The 22,219-nt window shown below is 39.0% G+C and overlaps 1 protein-coding gene across 3 annotated transcripts in view; it reads right to left on the bottom strand.

Annotated features, from left to right (window-relative positions):
* The window catches only part of NBEAL1 (neurobeachin like 1), a 134,184-nt gene that overhangs the window by 13,472 nt on the left and 98,493 nt on the right, over positions 1 to 22,219 (bottom strand). For all 3 annotated transcript variants that reach the window (XM_060783047.2, XM_060783055.2, XM_060783067.2), the window contains 15 exons: positions 21,840 to 21,973; positions 19,998 to 20,099; positions 19,747 to 19,842; positions 19,510 to 19,634; positions 18,837 to 18,977; positions 15,606 to 15,736; positions 15,166 to 15,275; positions 12,684 to 12,801; positions 11,846 to 11,943; positions 10,580 to 10,696; positions 8,017 to 8,106; positions 7,467 to 7,576; positions 4,354 to 4,526; positions 2,273 to 2,367; positions 534 to 650 (listed from right to left, as the gene is read on the bottom strand). In XM_060783047.2, coding sequence (XP_060639030.2) covers positions 534 to 650; positions 2,273 to 2,367; positions 4,354 to 4,526; positions 7,467 to 7,576; positions 8,017 to 8,106; positions 10,580 to 10,696; positions 11,846 to 11,943; positions 12,684 to 12,801; positions 15,166 to 15,275; positions 15,606 to 15,736; positions 18,837 to 18,977; positions 19,510 to 19,634; positions 19,747 to 19,842; positions 19,998 to 20,099; positions 21,840 to 21,973 — 1,757 coding nt within the window. The remainder of the gene's footprint in view (positions 1 to 533; positions 651 to 2,272; positions 2,368 to 4,353; positions 4,527 to 7,466; positions 7,577 to 8,016; positions 8,107 to 10,579; positions 10,697 to 11,845; positions 11,944 to 12,683; positions 12,802 to 15,165; positions 15,276 to 15,605; positions 15,737 to 18,836; positions 18,978 to 19,509; positions 19,635 to 19,746; positions 19,843 to 19,997; positions 20,100 to 21,839; positions 21,974 to 22,219) is intronic.

Genomic DNA, 22,219 nt, shown 5'->3' with positions numbered 1-22,219 from the left:
TGATGTGATGCTGTTCTTTAACAATACCCCTCCACCCACGCATAAACACTGCTTTTCATTGTGTGAACATACTGTAGTTTTCAAAAATATTCTACAAATCATATCCTCAATATTCAGTTCCTTCTCCTTTAAAAAAATCAAAGAAAGAAGGCTGAAATACAAATATATAAAAAGAAATATTTTTTAAAAAGAGGTAAAAAATCTTATGACTAAACTTGAACGGCATATCGTTTTGTACCCATAACATACAATCTGAATAATCAGAGGACACCATTTAGCCCCACACTCTCTCCAGCACCCACTTTAGTCGTAAACACATACTTGGAAATTGTGTTCACTGTGTTCAGGGGGACCTACCTTCAGAGAAGAATGCATAGGACATACACATTTATAGTACTGTAGAGGAACTGATGGTCATAAATGGAAGGACAAAAATAAACCCAAGTGATCCTAGTCTACGAAAAAAGCAAAATGTATACCACAGAAGCACATTGGAGCTAGAAGCCCAAAGGGAAAATGATAAATAAACTGACCTTGGCCCCTGAGACTGCCATGTCCAGCTCTATACTGATACCAACACAAGAGACTTCACTGGTATGTCCGTACAGAATTTGCAGAGGTTTAGGGGACAAACCTACAGGCGCTCCTCCCTAAAATATTAAAAATAAAAATAAATTAGATGTGTTTGCCTCTGGTTGAACACTCATATCATTCATTCATCGCTACCTTTCTTTACCTAATGGCAACATGAAGCAATTTTACTTAAAGCAACAGTGCTAAAAAATATTATAATACCATGCAATAACATTATTTTGTTTTAACGGTATACTGCTGTCTTATTCATAAATCAAATACCAGTGTTGTCAACCCCAGAGTAACAAGATCCAAATTCCAAAATGGCTTTGAATTATCATTGAAACAGAGGTTTCTCAGCAAAAATTGAACAGAGGCCTCATTGTCACCTGTAAACCTTCTCATTCTAGTAAAGGTTTCTTGGTCTTCCCACAACTGCCAGCTTCTTGGCAGGGGGTTGGACTGGATGGCCCATGAGGTCTCTTCCAACTCTTTGATTCTATGATTCTAAGCTATTAAACTGGAGGAAGGCCCATTTGAAACAAATGGCCTGAAAGGATAGGACTTTTTTCGTGCCAGACGTGAGTTGAGAAACTGCAAGTCGCTTCTAGTGTGAGAGAATTGGCCATCTGCAAGGATGTTGCCCAGGGGATGCCGGATGTTTTACCATCCTGTGGGAGGCTTCTCCCATGTCCTTGCATGGGACGCTGGAGCTGACAGACAGCCGCTCTTCCCGCTCCCTGGATATGAACTGGCAACCTTTCAGTCAGCAGTCCTGCCAACACAAGGGTTTAACCCAGTGGTTCTCAACCTGGGGTCCCCAGATGTTTTTGGCCTTCAACTCTCAGAAATTCTAACAGCTGGTAAACTGACTGGGATTTCTGGGAGTTGTAAGTCAAAAACATCTGGGGACCCTAGGTTGAGAACCACTGGTTTAACTCATTGCACCACTGGGGACTCTGGGAGGATAGGATTTCCAATGTAGAAGGGGATTATAGTTTAGAACAGTGGTTCCCAAACTTATTTGGCCTACCCCCTGGAAATCAATTTTTCTAAATCTTCTCTTCTTTTTTTTATGCTTTCACCACCCCCTTACAGTTATTCATCGTCCCCAAATGCAACTGTGACCATTACCGCCCCCCTTGGATTGCTGCAGCGCCCACCAGGGGGCAGTAATGCCCACTTTGGGAATCACTGGTTTAGACGGAACCAGTTACAAAAAATGAGTTACTTGTAACCAATTCCATTTTAGCCTGCTTGTAGCAGTAGATCCATTCTATCACATCCATCTTAAATACACTGCTGATAGAAAGTGTGAAGAAGAGACTTGTATCCAAATATGCAGCTGAATCCTCCAAGGAATTATGTCCAATCAATATACAAAGCAAATCTTTTGGCACTTTAAGAAAAGCTTTCAGGTGGTAGCACCTAATTCACTGTGTATGTTATCATCATGGCTTTCTGGCACGTATCCACTGAATAATGCAACTATTCTGAGACACAATCTTTGTGTGGTTTATAATTCCCCACACTTCAGAAAAAGCATCAATTGTCAAGAAAGAAAGAAAAGATAGCTTTTAAAATAAGCTCATCTGAAGCTCAGTCATTCCCTTGAAGCTTACCCCATCTAAAGATGTTGTTTTGTAGTGTTTTGGTCCTCTGCAGGTTGCTTGCAAAGGATCTGCAAAGGTTAACATACCTGCTGAACTATCTGCCATATCATACAAGTGGTGTCCCTTGAGCCCGAAATTAAATGGATCCCACAGATGTCCATAGCTAGGCATGTCACAATATCTGTATGAAGGTGGGAGGGGGAAAGCAATTAATACAGGGATCCTTTTAACATCCCCCAGTTTTTCACTGTCTGATTTAGAGACAGATGGGATGTGCTTTACAAAACAGAGCCGTGGTTTTCAATTGTGAAACAAAGCAGCAGGAGAATGCTGTCACCAAATTAAAAAAGTATTCACTCCAGCAGACACAAACTTTCACATACACAAAACCAATTTAAATTAGTACAAGTACTTATTAAAGAGAGCGGTGATGCTCTTGAACAATTGCTATTCATTTCCACAGAATGGGATATTCAAAATGGACTGAGTAGTACATCAATATTCATGGCGATAGGGAATGTAGTTTTCATATGCAGACACGGTATGCCTCTGAATGGTAGTTGCTGGGGAACAAATGGGGTGATGATGAACCACAGCGAGCAGGGTTGAAGCACCAGAATGTTTCGAACAATGACACCACCACACTTTCCTGTTGCTTCTGAACTGAGGCCCCCTCTACACTGCCATATAAAATCCAGATTATTTTATTTGAACTGGATTATACAGCAGTGTAGACTCATATAATTTAGTTCAAAGCAGATAATGTATTTGAAAAAAATATTTTTTTAAAGTCACAGCTTTTGCAAAAGTCTCAGTCTAACAAATTTATGCGAGCATAACATAAGGGAAGGACTATACATGCCACTTTCAGTCTTTGGGAGATGTAAGATGTAAACTGATATGGTGGGGATGGAGGAGGAGGTGGAATAATAAGAAGTACTACTGCTTTTTATTCCTACTCCTCTTTCTATTACTACTAACAGCAGTATGCTAACAACCATGATGGCATTAAATTGCCCTATCTAACATTTCACTGGTTAAGTCGCAGTTGTTTCAATTATCTTTTTCTCAGCAGGCCAAATCAGAAGAGTGGACACCATATCACATTATCACACATTGACCACACAAGGGGCTTCCGTTCTTTGTCAAGACAGAGAGAGAACAAAAGCACTTGCACACAATCCATTCAATGTTGATCTTTGCTCTGAATCATCCCCTGGAATCAACACGGTCAACACCCTGCACCCCAAAATTACAAGCACAGCTCTAATTCTCTGCAACAAAAATATCTGTTCAGTGATTGACATCTTTTGCTCCTTTTTGCTTTGTATACCACTCTTTCTCATTGAACAGAGCAACTCAGGGCTCTTCCACACAGAATATAAAGGCAGAAAATCCCATATTATCCGAGTAATAAACTTTATTTATACCCCGCCACCATCTCCCGAAAGGGGACTTGGTGCAGCTTACATGAGGCCAAGCCCAATAATACAATTACAATAAAATAAATACAAAATAGCAAAAATAACAACGCAATAAAATAAGGCAATAAAATAAGTGAGACATAAGAACAAAACAGAACAGTGCAAAATACAGTAAAAAGCAAGCACAATGGGCGGGCCAGATGTACACATAAAATGATAAAACTCTGGATGAGATAACAATGAAAAATTGTATTTGTAATGGAAGAGCTTGTAGGGGACGGGACAGTGGAGTCAGGCCTTAAGAAAGGTAAGGGGAAGGGCAATATAAGGACAACAGGAGAAGACAACAGGAAAGAGATATGTGGTCACTCTCCAAAAGCATAACCCAGTTCAAAGCAGATATTGTGGGATTTTCTGCCTTGATATTCTAGGATATAGGGCTGTGTGGAAGGGCCCATACTGGCATGCCATTTTATGCATCATCATCACATTTGTATCCTGCTTTCCCCCTAAAACTAGGAGTAAAGGGCCTACAAAAATTACAACAAATACAATAAAACCACACATAAAGAAGTAAGTGCAAACATTCATTTGATTTTTTACCTATTTTTACCAATTATTTTACACAAATCTGTTTTTAAAAAGGCAAAACATAAAAAAAATAGTGGAACATCCCTTGGAAGGCAGCAGCTGGCCCAACTCATTCATGTAAATATTGGCTTCCTTTATGTAAAATGACTTACCCATATGCCTAATATGTTGTGCCATCAACTTCCCCTTGGTGAGCGAGGTGACTCGGATGCTGTTGTCCCAATGCCCTCCACTGAAAAGCAACTTTGCATCGTGGGACACCACAAATAGCTTAGGTGTGATCTCAAGCCCTGGGGCAAAAGGACCGCTCACACTTCGCTGTGTCCTGCAAACAATGGCTTATGTTAACAGCTGCTAACATGTCGTGCTTGCTCTACTGAAAATCCTCAAATCAAGCAATAATACTGTACAGCAGTGGTTCTCAACCTTCCTAATGCCACGACCCCCTAATACAGTTCCTCATGTTGTGGTGACCCCCAACCATAACCCTAACATTATGAATCGCCATGTAAATAATGATCTGTAGGATGTATTTTCATTCACTGGAGCAAATTTGGCACAAATACCCGGTATGCCCAAATTTGAATACTGGTGGGGTTGGTGGGGGGATTGATTTTGCCATTTGGAAGTTGTAGTTGCTGGGATTTATAGTTAACCTGTAAACAAAGAGCATTCTGAACCCCACCAACAATGGAATTGAACCAAAGAAGTCCCGTGACCAACAGAAAATACTGGAAAGGTTTGGTGGGCATTGACCTTGAATTTGGGAGTTGAAGTTCGCCTATATCCAGAGAACACTAGATTCCAACAAAGATGGATCTGGACCAAACTTGGCACAAATACTTAATATGTTCAAATGTGAACACTCGTGGGGTTTTGGGAAAATAGACCTTGAGATTTGGGGGTTGTACTTGCTGGGATTTATAGTTCACCTACAATCAAGGAGCGTTCTGAACCCCAACAACTTCCCACACAGATACCCCCATAACCAACAGAAAATACTGTGTTTTCTGATGGTCTTTGGCGACCCCTCTGACACCCCTTCGCGACCCCTCCAGGGGTCCCGACCCCCAGGTTGAGAAACACTGCTGTACAGGGAAGTAGGATATGCTAAACTCATCTACGTAGATGTACAATAATATCATGTAAAAGTACAAACAGTAATTAGCATTTATGTAGTCCTTTGATTCCTCCAGGCATTGTTTCATTGCAGGTCTGCCTAGGAAAGCCAATGGTAAAGCATGCTGGGAATTGCAATCCAGCAACAGTGGGCTGCTGTGAGTTTTTCGGGCTGTATGGCCATGTTCCAGTAGCATTCTTCCTGATGTTTTGCCTGCATTTGTGGTAAACATTCCCAGAGGTTTGTTCAGAGATCTGTTGGAAATGAGGCAAGTAGAGTGTATATATATCTGTGGACTTTCCAGAGTTGGAAAAGAACCCTTGTCTGTTTGAAGCAAAAGTAAATGTTGCAACTGGCAAACAGACAAGAGTTACTGGGTTGTTGTAGGTTTTTCGGGCTATGTGGCCATGTCCTAGAAGCATTCTCTCCTGACGCTTCACCTGCATCTATGGCAAGCATCCTCAGAGGTGACCTCACAACCTCTGAGGATACTTGCCACAGATACAGGCGAAATGTCAGGAGAAACTGCTTCTAGAATATGGATATATCGCCTGAAAAACCTACAACAACCCCGTGATTCCAGCCATGAAAGCCTTCGACAATAGATAAGAGTTATTTGCTTCAAACATGCAAAAGTTCTTTTCCCCACCCTGGACACTCTACTTGCCTCATTTCTAACAGATCTCTGAACAAACCTCTAAGGATGTCTGCCACAGATGCAGGTGAAACGTCAGGAAAGAATGCTACTGGAACATGGCCATACAGCAATCCAGTGATTCGTCATGAAAGCCTTCAACAATTCCAGCAACTTCTTGGGGCTGCCTAGATTTAAAACATAGGTGGGAAATATGTGCCCCCCAAGCTGATGTTAAAGTGCATTTCTCAATTTTTCACCGTTGTCAATGTTGGCTGAGACTGATGAGAGTTATAGTTTAACAACACTCAATGGGCTACACAATTCCTAGCCCACTCTAAATATTCACAGATTCTTTACATACATTATCTTGACAACTCCCCACTAAAATAGGCCTACTGTACTATGGATATTAATTAACAGCATATTTGTACAGCCAGGGTAGGGAATGACTGTCTGTTGGGTGCAATCTGTAGAGGTGGCTATGAAAGGAAGGATGCCCTTGTTTAGAGTGCAATGGCTCCCTGGTGGTGCAGTGGGTTAAACTGCAGAGCGGCTGAACTTGCTGTTTGAAAGCTTGACTGTTTGAATCTGGGAGCAGGATGAGCTCCCACTGTTAGCTCCAGCTTCTGCCAACCTAGCAGTTCAAAAACATGCAAATGTGAGTAGATCAATAGGTACCACTTTGGAGGGAAGGTAACAGTGCTCCATGCAGTCATGCTGGCCACATGACCTTGGAGGTGTCTACAAACAACGCCGGCTCTACAGCTTAGAAATGGAGATGAGCACCAAACCGCAGAGTCAGACATGACAAGACTGAATGTTAAGGCGAAACCTTTACCTTAAGAGTGCAAACTGTAAGCACTTGTATTCTCAATTCAGACCTGGATGAATTGAGGTCTAAATTGGGAGCATGAATGCTTTCAGTCTGCTGGCAGTTCTTATCTATTGCATTATACATGTTTTCAAAGGCTTGCAACAAACAAAGGAAATGTCAGGCTGATAAGCAACAGTGCATTTCCCCATCACACATCCTTTTGTATCTGGCTTCAGAAAAACTTGTTTCCTAAAATAGTTTCCATGATGCTTTTAAATAAGAGCTGGATGCCCATCTCTTGTGGGTGCTTTTCCTGCATGGCGGGGGATTGGACTAGATAGCCCATCTAGTCTCTCCCAACTCTATGATTCTATGATGGAACCTAAAAACCATGGTTTAAAGATTTCCTTCTAGCTAGGGTATCAAACCAGGAGCAGAGCATTATCATTTATTAGACTAAGATGATTATGGTGCGTCTCCCCTGGCTTAGAGCTTATTTTCATTAAGAAAGTATTACCCTCCACTGAAAACACATCCAACCACAGGTATTTATGACGCGTGTGTAAACATGACTATATTTTTTACTACATATGTATTTTTCACAATAAATTTCATATTGCTTTTGATAAAGTAGGCTCTTAGTCTATCAATGCTATCTCACAGTAAGTCCCAGAAAACAAAACATTTCACTCACTTGGGATTTGTCACAGTTTGATCTCTGAGGAAAGTGAAATAGTTGGAAATATTTCGATCATAAGGTAGCCACCCATGGGTTCCAATGACACAGTTGAGACTCACTGTTACCTTCAGAAAGACACAGTCAAGGGAAAACAGAAAAACTATCAATAAAGTTAAAATAAAATAAAATATAAAATCATTATTTTATGACAGTGAACAAGTATGAGCACAATTCATCCTCTTTCACTGCCTTTCTTCTTTTACTGTGTGTCTTTAGACCACAAATTTAAGGGAAGACCTGTGTATCTTCACTTGGTTTAGGTATAATGCCTAGATTCTGTACCAAATGTAAAATAATCAATAAGAAGAATCTTATCCATTTGAAGAACTGATTAATTGCCCTTTCATTATTTGCTTCTGCACAATTACAGTACTTCGAATTGTAGTGCTCCACTGTTCTGTAAGGCAACAGCTTAACGCTGACTATAAATTTATTTTTTAAATTGTGTATTAGATAACTGCAGATTAGTTCTTTCAGGACAAACTTTTTTGCATTTCCGACTTACCAGGGTCTCCGGGCTCCCCTGCGACATGAAAGAACGGTACTGATTCTTGGGAACCATGGCTTTAACAATAGGTATCCCATCACTGATTCCCTAAAAGAGAGGAGCAGAAAAACATTTCAAGCTGGCAACTCAAAAGTATAGGACAAATGTACTGGCCATTCTCGGACCACGGTTGAAATTAAACCAAAGGAACCACAGTTTTCGATTTGGTGAGAACTTCCCCATCCAACTTCAAAAACTAAGATCAGAAACAACTGCCAGACATGGACCAATGGATTCAAATCATGCAGCTTTATATCAGCAAATGGAATGAAGAAAAAGGAAAAACAGAGATAAATTGACATTGTGAGATTATTTTTGGAATAGTTTTCAAAGAGGTAGCCATATTAGCCAGTTATAGCACAAAAAGGAGGAAGGGAGAGGTGGGTTGAGAAAAAAGAAAGCTACAAACATCTGAAAGACTCATTTTTTTAAAAAAAAAATAGATAGCTTCCATGGATATCAGTGTACTCAGTGAGATGCAAATACAGTGATATTAAAATCTCAGGTTATTACACTTATTTACACTTATTTATAAAGCTGTCTCTGGGTGGGATGGAATATAACAGAATTCAGAAAGATAATAACAAATAATAACAATAATAAACTTTATTTAATACCCTGCCACCATCTCCCCAGCGGAGACTTGGGGCGGCTTACATGAGGCCAAGCCCAACATCATATTACAATAAAATAAAAACCAAAACACAACAACAACATAGTAAAATGCATAAAACATGTGAATACAATAAACAATATAAAATGCAAAACAAAATCATTCACGATCATAATGACAATGAGCGGGCTGCATGTGCAAGATAAAATACTAAAAACTCAGGATGAGTAAAAACAGGCCTTCATACAAACGGGGAAATAGCCATGACCTTCATCCTAAATCTTCAGAACTGTGTGCTGTCTTTGAAGTATTTCATATCTTTGCATTGGTTATTTATTTATTTCGTATCAAAAGCATTGTATAAATTAGTATAACCTGGCTGTTCCAGTGTGCCTTCAATGAATAAATGAATTCCCTGACCTGACCAAGCCCTGCAAATGCCCTTGCAAGCACTTTATCTCCCCTAGTAGTGCAATCAAATCTCACTTATCCCCCGGACCCCCTGTCCAGACACACTAAACTGCTGTCTCACCTAGTGTTTTTAATTTTCTAATCCTTTGGAATTGGCCCCACCCACTGAAATCTATCCCTCCATCTCAAATGTTGCAATTTTATATTGTTGATGTATTATTTATAATGTACTGTTTTGTATTTTATTTTTATTTTTTATTCTATTGCTGTGTTCTATTGTATATTGATGTATTGTATTGTGGGCTTGGCCTTGTGTAAGCCACCCTGAGTCCCCTTGGGGAGATGGTGGCGGGGTATAAATAAAGTATTATTATTATTATTATTATTATTATTATTATTATTAGTAGTAGTATTATTATTATTATTATTATTATTATAAAACTAATAAAAAAATAGAAGGAGCACAGGCAGCTAAATATCTTTTGACCAAAAATGGGCAACAGCAATGGCATTGTCTGTAGCCTCCAACAATACTTCCTCTGTACATGAGGCAGGGCATAGTGGATATGGAAAGAGCCTCCTTGAAGACTGAGTAAATACAGTCGGGTGTCCCCCAGGCAACATTTCTTGTAAGCAGCTAATCCTTCCAAACCCCAAAGCATTGCTTTTTTAAAACATTTGCAGTGGTCAGTTAGTATCAAAAGCCAAAATAAGCTGATCAAAAGTCTGTTTTCAAATGGTTCAGAGCTTTGTTGTGGAAAATACATTTTTTTGCCAGAAAAGTTAAGTTTTGTAGGTAAATATTTTTATGAAGAATGCTGTGCATTTTGCACAAGATAAACTGTTTTCTGTACAAAAAATGCTTCTCTGGGTGGCTGGAGTCCACACTTGGGGATTCCCTCCCACACCTGTTGAGGAAAAGTCCAAATTCTCTCTATTTATAAATGTTAACTCTTCTCTCTTCTACTCCACTTTTCAATCTCCTGCCTTTCAGCTAATAGAGGTTTCTCATCTCTCTTCCTTTCTCTTCTTACTGTCAATAAACACTAGTTCTAACATGTTAAAACCATCAAAATATGCTCAAACTCTCATAATCTCCCACTTTGCTGCAAGAATGAAGTGACAACCTACACTATTCCAAGTTTTTTTTATAAGAAACTCTAACCACTTAAATAAGCCTTGTGCATTCACAAAATAATCTTTGCAATGAGTAAGACATATTCCAAATGGAATTTGGGAAGAAGCAATTGTGGAACAGATGGGGACTTCAGCCGCCCCTGGATTTCCAACCATCTAAGGTCAGATTGGATACCTCATAGTGTGGCCTTCCTGGTAGCTCATCACATGGGAGCCCACCATGGGAGCCAAGGAAGAAGTGTGGGGTTACATTCAAATAAATGTGGAAGCAAAGGTCTGCCCACATGGGGCAGATCCCTCTATTGACCAGCTGCCTATTTCAATTAGGCTTAAATCATAGTTGATATTATCTGCTGTTACCTCAATGAAGAAGGACTTCAACTCAGGGAGATGGTGAAACAGATTAAGTGTAGAGCTTTCACTTCTGGTTTGCTTCTGTAGCACTTCCTCAGCAGAAAGTCTCACAGGATGAGGTTCCTGAGGAAAATCATAACAATTTAAGTTTAAATCCAAGCACAAGTCCCAACTAAAATAAGCCTATTTATCAGAAACACACGCTCCCTCCACAGTTTAGTTTTTAATATATTCTCACTCCAAGCTAGTATTCTGAATTGTGTCCAAAAGTAAACTGGAAACCAATGCAGCTAATACAATAATACAGGCAGTCCCTGACTTACAAACGAATCATAGTTAAGAATGGAGGTGAGGCAACAGGAAGTGAGAGAAATCTCCTCCTCGGAAGGGAAATTCACTCCTGGAAGAGTTATTAGCATGGGGAAAATGGGTCTCCACTGAAGCTTTATCACCAATCCTTTCCACAACAAGCCAAATTTTTCAAAATCCAATTATCAGAGGGACAGAAGCAAAGGAAACACCACAGATCTTATCTATTTATTTTTGGCTCATCACTTAAAATATACATATGTTCCAACTTACATACAAATTCAACTTAAGAACAAATCTACAGAACCAATCTTGTTCATAACTTGAGAACTACCTATAGTGACATCTGCTCTCTAAAACACATACATGATGACAGTCTGATCATTACATTCTTCATCACTGGTAACATCTAAATACTTGGCAAGGAGAGCCCCACATAGCATACATTGTTGTTGTTTAACTGCCTCCAAGATGACTTCAACTTATGGCAACTTTATGAATGAGAGACTTCCAAGTCCCAATATCATCAGATCTCAAAGTCTCGGGGCCATGACTTCCTTGATTGAGTCCATTCATCCATAAAATGCTGTCTAACTCTATTCCTGTTGCCCTCTATCTTCCCAAGCATTATCATATTTTATAGTGAATCATAGAAATGTGAAAGCCTCAGCTTGGTTTCTTTGGAGGGTTAAGCCTTCATTTGCTTTGTTGTTGCTAGTTACTGTCAAATCAACTTTGACTTATGTTGATCCTATGAATGAGACACCTCTAAGTGACCCCATGATCAACAATCTGGCTCAGGTCTCGCAGACTCAGGATCTGTGGCCTCCTTGATTGAGTCCATTCATCTGGAATGTGGTCTCCCTCTTTCCATACAGCCTTCTACCTTGTCAAGATTGTTGTCTTTTCTAGTGAGCCATGTTTTCTCATGATGTGCCCCAAGTATACAGTCAAAGCGTTTACCTTCAGCAGCTGACAAGGTGTTTGTCCAAAATTGTTAATCATCCCTTCCAAGGCTTTCCTTTCTTTCTCATCAGTCAAGGCATCCAGATCTACAGCTCCTGGAGGTGGTAGGAAATGGGAAATAATAAATGAAGTGAAAAAAAGATTCAAGACAGCCCTCTTATGGATAACTCCGCATGTATTCTCTATCGCATATCACACTGGCCTGAATCCCACTGTTTAATTCCAACTCAATACAACCAGTTGAATCAATTGCTCAGTGGTGTGTTAATGCTTATCTACAATCTGTAAACTCAAGTGATCTACTTTAGTTGACACTGCCAATATAATGCAGTCTTTTATATTTTAATTAACTTAAAATCATATGTTAAGCTCTAGTTAAAACTTATAAGAGCCATTGAATCTAGAGATGACCCATTGTATCAATTATTCAGTGATGAGACAACACTTATCTAAATTTCATCGACTTAATAATTCTAATCTAGTGGACACTATCAATAGGATATACAAACCACACATATTTTATTTTGCTTAATATTACATACAAAAAGAGGTAGGAACACAAAAGCTTCTATCGCCTTCCAAAGAAGGCAAATTCTGTTTATTGTAAATGCAGAAGAAGCTATGTCAGTTCTTTATGAGCTAAGTACTGTGCCATAAGTGTCATAATTTTGCTACAAGAAAGCTATCAGACAATCTCCACCACACTCTCCCAGAGAAGAGGCAGGTAACAAATAAATGTATTATTATTATTATTATTATTATTATTATTATTATCATCATCATTATTATTATCATCATCGTTGACATATTAATACATGAGAAGAAAATATGTTACCTTCATAAGTACAGTAATAGAAAACATTAAATGCTTCTACTGCAGCTGGTCCTCTCTGTTTATATCCAAATATCAGATCTATCCATTCATGCAGATGAGCAGAGACGTATTCTGACTCCTAAGACAGACAGAAAGTAAATTCTTGAGAACAGGAATTCCTTCTTGTCAGCTTTGCTTTTGTTAAAAATAACAACAGAGATACAAAACACCAACTGGAGAAATATTTACTATGCACAAGTTCAATTTTTCAAAAGGAGTGTTATTTACCCATTTACACAACAAGTATCATAAAGATCCTCAAATGAGGATATATATACAAGTATACTGGGAAGTGCAAAAAAAGGAGTTAACATTGAAGTGTTAGAAAACACTGTGAACCAGTAATCTGTCTAAAGGAAAAACAAATGAAAAACCAGCTTACAAGAAAAATGCATCTTGTATCAAAGCTAGTACTCAGAGAGATAACATCCGATTCTGTGCTGGCTTCCAAACTAGGAGGTAATGCTCTCCATACCAAAGTAGTAATATATTTGATCATATACCAGAGTTACATCCCACTTATTTTCCCAAAATAAAACTGAATACAGCTTGTTAACACTATTAGATAAAATAATCATGTTTTTAAAAAAACGAACAAATAAAAATAGAAGAAACTTTTTACAAAAGTAAAAAACACAACATCAAAAATTTTGTATCTCCAAAACATAATCATAACAAAATATTTTTTATAAAAAACACGGGGAGATTTCAAACAGTGATTTAGAAAGGGAGAACTGCTTTAAAGGGTTTGGACGCAACACTAATCCAGGAAGCCATCAATTCTCTGGGTATTTTTTGCCTTATAGACCCCAAATCCCTTTCCCAATGGCACTCCTGGATTTTATAGACCAAAACATTTATTGGAATAAAGGTACCCATCACTGAAACACAAACAGAAGCTTTTCTTTTTCTTGCAGTCACATCATAGGGAGGTGACAAACGACAAGGAAGCTCCTCAGAAATGGGAGGGACAGGAAGTACCGTTCCCAAAAACACCCAAACAAACAAATCAAGCCACATTAATCAAATAAAGATGTCTTTCTGGCCCTGGTTGGGAGAAAAGGAGGTTGGTTATTTTATTTCTGCCGGAGTCCACACAATTCCTCAACCAGAATGGAGCAAGAGTACAATTTTTATAGCTGTTTTGTTTTCCTTTGCATCTGAGGCTTAAGGTGTAGTTCATGTTTAGATGAGTCACCCCAGTTATCCGCAGATAAAGCACTATTTTCTATATAAAAGTCAAAACATCAGTGCAAAAAACAAACAAATAATAGATGCTACTCCCTTGGCTTTGATCAGCTCTCACTTTAAATGGGAAAATCTGCTTATTGTATTATTTTTATTACAAATAAATAAATAAATAAATAAATACACAGCTATATATCACATTCTAGTAAAGATGGAGAATTCTGGAAAGTAAAGTATAGGCAGTCCCCAAGTTACAAACATCCTACTTACAAACAACTCATAGTTTAGAACAGGAGATGAGAGAAATCTGCCCCGGGGGATAGAAAGTGAGGCAAAATCTTCTGATCAGGGGCACAAACAGCAAAACAAACACTTCAGGGGAGTTAACCCTTCCCTATGTAATGGCGCTCCATGCAGTCATGCCGGCCACATGACCTTGGAGGTGTCTACGGACAATGCTGGCTCTTCAGCTTAGAAATGGAGATAAGCACCACCTCCCAGAGTCGGGCACGACTGGACTTAATGTCAGGGGATCTTTCTCTTTACTTTATCTAAGTTAAACAAACCTTTTATAGACTGGAGTTACACTGAAAAAATGTATCTGTTCCAACTTACAAAAAAATTCAATTTAAGAACAAACTTACAGAACCTAACTTGTTCCTAATTTGGGGACCGCCTGTACTACCATAAACATGCAGTTCTTATACTTGAGTTCCTTGTTTCCCCTTGTTTATGTGCTACATTGTTTATGTGCTACAGAACCGTTCTCAAAACCTTTTCCAGTTAATTGTTTACATCAGGGGTGTCAAACCCATTTGCACCGAGGGACACATCAGCGTTATAGTTTCCTTAAAAGGGCCATTTGGAGTTGTAAGACTGTATAAATGTATGCACGATATGTTGCCCTGACATTGAAACCTTGTGGTCCACATGAAATAATGCTGTGACTGGATTTCGCCTGTGGGCCTTGTGTTTGACACATGTGGTTTACATCATTACCACTGCAAGGACTTAGCCCAGTTAAAACACGTCTATGTGTGATTTCCTTTGAGAAATATCTGGATAATGTTTGCGTCTTAAATCTGATTTTATCCTCAGTTGAATGTATCCTTCATTTCCACTCAGTCACTTTATCCTTTTTGGCCAAATGTGCTATCAGTATGTGTCTCTGTTTGTGTACTCACACATGCACACACTGATAGAACATATAGTGTTCTCTGTTTCCTCCACCCAGGGAAACAGGGCAATAACTTACCAAAGCTTTCCTGTGTTTATAAATGAAGTCCTCTGGGGAATGTGCCCATTTTGGGAGAACAACATCATTCACGGGCTCTTTTGAGATCTGTAGCTGACCCAGATTGAAATCTGTAGAGTGCAGATAAAACAACATGATTTCCACAATGGAACATACGAAACAAACAAACAAATATTTATCCAACGTTCCTACTGCCAAAGCAAAATAAAAAAGGGGTACTCAATACATTACCAGAAAAAAATCAATTCAGGAAAAAACTATACCTTCATAACAATGAATGATACATCATCACCTTGCTAAAATGACTCTTTTTTTGTCAGGCAAATCTGATTTTCTATCACCTTTTATCTATGGGATCATGACTGTAGCCAAGCATCTTATGTAATATAATGCAGAGTCCATTAGGAAAACATGTCCATTATTGGCTTGACTCGACTCACTGTTTTGGTTCTCCAAAAACTCTGGGAAGTAGAAGAACTCTGGGATCAGCTCCTTCACATCATTCGGATTCTCCATGAGGGCCTGCCAGGTAGCAGAAATTGAGTGGAACTGCCGATCCGCACAGTCAAATCTGTGGGTTAGGAAACACACAAGTGGATTCTGAGAAAGCTTGGAATATAGTTTCAAATTCCAAAAACAAGTTGTCCTTCATTTCTATCCAAAACATAACTGCACTAAGATTCCACCCACAAGACACAGCCCTGTGTACATATCTTCTCCATAATCATTTAAATCAGGAGTGGGCAAGTACAGTGTGGCCAGAGACCAATATCATGCCCCCATGGATCTCCTGGAGGAGTCACAAACTGCCCAAAATGCCAGAAAACAGTGGGGGCAAAGATTGGAATTGGCTGGAAGTCTGCTTTCAGCTTTAAGGGTTTTTTTTTTTTAAAAAAAAAAAAAGCTTAACAGTTTTGATGGGGAGGTTTGCAAACAGTGAACTACACTACTTTTCCCACAGAACAATTCTATCCACCTCATCATAGAATTGGTGGCAGACGATGTTGTGCCTGTACCTGGGGGGAAGCCACGCACTCCAACTCGCCCCCCATGTGATCACCCCCCCCCCCCCCAAGCTGGTGATACAAGATGTAGGCACCAGATTCTCTACACCTCGCAGCAAAGCAGAGCACCACCATCTTCTGCTGCCAGCTGTCTGATGAGGTCATATGAGGTAGATTTGTTATGGATGAGAGCTCCTGCATGGATGAGGGAGCTTTAAACCAAGGTTTTCTACATCTAAACTAGGGGAGAAAAACTCAAATAGAGGCAGGGACCACAGAAAAGCTACCCTTCTCTACAATTCCTGGAAGTTCTCACTGACGGTGGTAGATTGTAGACAGGCCTAGGAGGGCCTTGCCATTGCTTTCCTCAAGGCCGGCCTGGCAGCAACAGGCCCAGAAGGGCCTCGCCATTGCTCTCCTCAAGGCCCCACAGTACCAACAGGCCCAGGAAGGCCTTGCCATCACCTTCCCCAAGGCTGCAGCAGCTCTAGTCAATTTATTGTTGTTTGATGTTTGTTTGTCTTGGCAATGAATGTTTGCCACTTTGTTCTTTTGTCTGTAAACTGCCCTGAGTCCCTTTGAGGAGATAGGGCGGTATATAAATAAATAATAATAATAATAATAATAATAATTATTATTATTATTATTATTATTGCATCTTTACTATCCCATAGCAGAGATTTTACATGGCAAAGACTATTTTCTCTTGGGAAGCAGACAGGGGACACATCTGCATCAACCCTTACATCAATTTCAAACCAGCATAGAAGAAAGTTGTGGGCAGTTTAGTAGACTGGAAATGCTGGTTGAACGGCTAGAACAAAGCTTTCCAAACATTTCATGTTGGTAACACACCTTTTAGACATGCCTCATTTCCTGACACAATAATTCAGTTTTACTAGCAACTCGGGCCCCTTCTACACTGGTCTATATCCCAGGAACTACTCCCAGATTATATGGCAGTGGAGACTCATATGTATCAGTTCAAAGCAGACAATCTGGAATCAGATCCTGGGATAAAGAGTAATGCACATCCAACCTTAGAGGTTAAAACAACCCCTTATAAGAGATACGGACACATGCATGAATGATAATAATGAGATTTATGGGGACACAACGTATCTCATGAAAACCTTCTACTTATATTATGATTTATTGCTTATTTCGCATAGACTCTGTCGTTTCCCCTTATAATAACGCCACAAGCTACACTGGTTTCAAACTGACAAATACCTGTATATTTGTATTTTATTTTAAGAGGACTAGACATATGTTATATGTTGTGTTTGCACTGTCTGTTTTTGATAAGGTCAACTGGCTAATCAATAAAAATTGTTCTGTTCCTTATACTTACGCAACACACTTACAAGCTGCAGCCAACACACTAACCACAGTTTGGAAAGCTGTGGTCTAAAGTCTGTCTTTGAACCACTTCCAAGATTTGTAGTAGCCAGTTTGCCAGCTTGGAGATCTTTTTTCTCAATTTCTCTCACCAGAGTATGAATTTTATTATTTTATTATTTATTTCAGTTACTTCTACCCCGCCCTTCTCACCCCTGGGGGGGGGGGGGGGACTCAGGGCGACTTACAAAGGAAGGCACAATTCGATGCCTATATCAAATATACATACATACATAAAAGCACTTAAAACAATTGACAAATTAAAATCATCAGTACAAACAATACAATAACATAACAGTAAACTATCCTAAGCTCAGCGTTCAGAGTTCCGTAAATCCATTCCGTTTCGTCAATTCCTGCTCATCATCAGATCTTTCTTTAGCTGCCAGAATGTCCAAATGCCTGGTCCCACATCCAGGTCTTCAGCTTTTTCCTATGTGGATCAGTGCAGCACTTTGGGTTTCTGCACAACAATTCACACTCTGCTGAGTTGCTTCCACTGTGTGATGTTATTTATATTGGAGGCCTGATGTACATTAAGGGCTCCATTTTTATCTATTCTCGGATTTTACTTGTATCAGTTTAAAGCAAGCATGGGCAAACATCGGCCCTCCGAGCATTTTGGACTTCAACTCTCACAATTCCTAACAGCTTACCAGCTGTTAGGAATTGTGGGAGTTGAAGTCCAAAACACCCAGAGGGCAGAAGTTTGTCCATGCCTGGTTAAAAGAGTTTAAAGCATGCTGCAGCATGCTTTCACAGTATGTGTTGAATAGCTACCACACTTTCAAGCTGACTTCAAGTTGCAATAAATGGTCAGTGTACATGTCCCCACGATCAAGAGTGCCTCATGCAAACCAGATTCTGACCATCTGGATTGGTCTTGTGGTTCAAATATCCTGCTTTCATTACTTTGAACAGTAAAACCAGTCATTTTCAACTCTATGTTTGGTATGGGAGACATGTTATACTGGAAGTTCAGCTTCCACTTGATAAGAGAAAGGCATTCTTGTTCTGTCAGAAGAAAGACTTTTGAGAGGTTTATTGTTATGATCAAAGGTCCGTAAGACTTCCCATAACATCAACGAGAAAAAGGATTTCTTTGAAATATCTGTGGACCCATCGCAACACAGTCAGATAATCCGATTAGAGGAAAATAGAGGAAAAATAAAATATTCAAGGCAAACATGTTTTACAGAAAGATAACAATTCAACAGTAAAAGAGACGACAAGAATCAAAACTTTTCCCATTTGTTCATTTCATACCTGCCACTCTGAAGCTGGATGTGCAATGTGGTAAAAGGTTCTACTCGAATGAGGTAATGCATCACTCCGGCCGCATTGGAGTAGTGAGTGCCGTAGTGGAACTTGTCAACGATTCCAAGAGGATCCTCAAAGTTCTCATACCTAAAATGATGATGGAGGGAAAAAGTATTCTCATTACTCTGGGACCCGTCCCAGATATTGTAGATATTGAGAAGGATGAGAAAAACAGTGGGGTGTTGTGTGATTGTATGGCTGCAGTCTAGCAGCATTTTCTCCTGACGTTTTGCCTGCATCTGAGGATCCTCTGACACTGCCAGCCACGGACACAGACAAAACATCAGAAGAAAATAATGCTAGAACAGCCATACAGCCCGGAAACTACACAAAACTCCAGTGAGGACATCCTGAAGCACATTTTGCTATAGTTTTTCAATGAATACCTCACACAATGCAACATAGTTTTCAGTATCCACAAAAACAAAGCTTCTGGATTAGAACAACTACTTTTAAAATCAGTACCACACAATTAAACAGGAAACGCCACTTTCAAACCAGGAACAGAAAATGCATCTAATTTTGTTGTACAGTATTATCAGAACAGGAATGGAATGCACATAATAAGGCAATATTGACTAAATACTTTTGAGCAATTAATTATTTTGAAATAAAATACCTTTCCTGTACAGCTTTGACATTCTTTTCATTTGCCACACCAATAGGTTTGGACAAATCTCGAAATATGGCAGGATTATTCAAATCCAGTTCTTCTGAAGTGTAATCCTTTAAGATCCATGGAAACTTGAAGAAGGGAGAAAAGAGGTCTTATTCAAATCTGGTATTTCTTTAATCATAAAATGCTAACATCATACCTGTATTTGTAATGTATCGGTAATGGACCAAAAAAACTTACTACAGGATATTGTGCAAGGTCATTGTAGGTTCGTCCTGCCATAGTATTTAACTGAATGAGGTAGTCGAAGTTGGAAATCTCTCTGTTCACCCATTTCTAAAGAACAAACAAATGCAATATCGTAGCTATTAACACACAGGACAGGAAATCACACATCTTACCAATATTTCAAATAACCAGAAGCTAGACAATTTATCCTGACATTAATTAAAAACAGAATTTCCAGGCCATTTCTGGTAACATCATCCTACCTGGGTGAGTCCTGATGCTTTAAATAATTCTTGGGGAGATCTGGTCCCACTAATATTAGGAGAGCAGAGAGACAGAATTCGGCTATACACTTTATTTCTTGCCTACAAAAAAAGAAGGTACATGGTGTGACTCGTCCAATAAAATGCCAAGAAACTGTTCTGAAATGAATGGGCATTTCTCCCTAAATGCACACATAAACACATACATCGATTTAGCCAAACATTTTCTACTTCCACTTTCCGAAAAATATAAATTGCCTTTTCAAAGGCCACTTCAGAAAATACATAAACCTAATTAGCATGCAACACAACAGCTTAACCAAAATAAATGCATGTTCTTGATGTTCATTTACCTTTTGCTTAAAGCATTAGATATTCCTAAAAATATTTCAAACCATTAGAATTAAAAAAAATAGATCTTCACACCTTACACTACAATAAGGCACAGTCCATCTGTGACATCTTTCTAAAGAGCTGAATTTCTGGGTCTGCTATAAATGGAAAAGATGCCAGAGACTGGCATAAAAATGATTACAGTGATCTTTAAATATGATTTCAAAAGACTCAGAAAGTACTACTTGTCACAGCAATATGGGAACTCCTTTATTGTTTTTCAAATGAAACTTCTATATGCCATCATTATCTCCCAGCTCCTTTAGGAGATCACTGTAAGCCAACCATGGCATTTGTAGCTTACATAAACAAACATCGGATAAACAAAAATGACAGATAATACGGAGTCTCTTATTGTTACCCGTCCGACCCGGCGCTAGACACCTAGAATACTAACAACAGAGACTCAAAGAATTAAGGCAAGGCAAGACCTCGGGGCTAGAACAGCCCAGCAGGAAGTGCCCAAATGCAGAAGAGGAGTGTGGAAATCACAGAGGGAAGGAGGGAGGACACTTCCACTTCCGGTCCTGCCTCTTTCCCCCCCTTCCTCCCTCCTTCTCCTCCTCGTCTTGCCTTTTTCACTTATTGAGAATGGAGAGAGAGTTGGGGAGCACTCCTTTAATTGAAGGGGAAATATTGGAAGAAAAGAAGGTGTCAGATAAGAACGTCGGATAAGAAGGAATGTTGAATAAGCAAAGATCGGATAAACGAGACTCTACTGTATTACTTTCAAGCTCTAGCAGGGAAGTATTACATTTGGGTGCATATAAGTTTTTACTCAAAAAGCATAATGAGAAATGTTTTTGAATTGTGCAGCTGACTTGAAACTCCACATTCTTTAACTATGAGGTTGTGTTGTTGTTGTTGTTATTGTTATTATTATTATTATTATTATTATTATTATTATTATTATTATTTGAAACACAACAAGATGAGTCCAAAGCAGACAAGATCACTCTACTGGCTGTTGTATTGGATCATACGTTGGTCACTTCCTAAGTGTCTAGGACTGTGTGATGTATCAGCGAATAATGTGTACAGATCCCTGAATAAGGTGACCTTCTGCATCTGGCAGATGGTAATCTTGTCAGCGCCGATTGTGTTTAAATGCAGGCCAAGGTCTTTCGGTACTGCACCCAGTGTGCTGATCACCACTGGGACCACTTTGACTGGTTTGTGCCAGAGTCTTTGCACTTTGATTTTATTATTATTATTATTATTATTATTATTATTATTATTAATGCCCTGTTTTTTCTCTCTGCCAGGAGATTCAAAGAGGCTTACATTAAAAGCATTTCAATACAATTTAAAATCTGCACATATACAAACATTAAAACAGAATTAATTATTATTGGTAATCATTAGAAGTAATCTTGCAATGAGAAAAGGTATCTGAAGAATTTCATTCTAAATGAGTATTCTGCAGGAAGGGTCTTTAACAATACATACCTCCTTTTTGAAATTTAGGAAGTAGTTCGTCTGGTCAATAAAGAAGATCTCCAAGGCTGATCTCCTTAAGTTATAGCGACGCAAGTGAATCTCTCGAATTTGAGAAAGAGGCCACTTAAAATCAAAACCGATACCTGGAGACAGAAGATCTTCAGTTATTATTCTGAAATAGGTTAATTGAGTATGCAAATACTGCTGTCATAAAAGACAAAGAAGCTTGGTATAAAGTGGTTCAGAAAAGATCAGATGCCTATAAGAAAGACAAATGCTATTGTAAATGAAAATCCTAAAACTTTTCTGGAAAAGTGTCTACAATTCTAAAACAAAGATTTTTGGTATACTCAGTACTTCATGCTTCCCATTATTAAGCATTTTCTCTT

Source organism: Anolis sagrei, chromosome 1 (genome assembly GCF_037176765.1).
Source record: "Anolis sagrei isolate rAnoSag1 chromosome 1, rAnoSag1.mat, whole genome shotgun sequence".
In the NCBI taxonomy this organism is placed as follows: domain Eukaryota; kingdom Metazoa; phylum Chordata; class Lepidosauria; order Squamata; family Dactyloidae; genus Anolis; species Anolis sagrei.
This window is presented reverse-complemented; position numbering and strand designations above follow the sequence as displayed.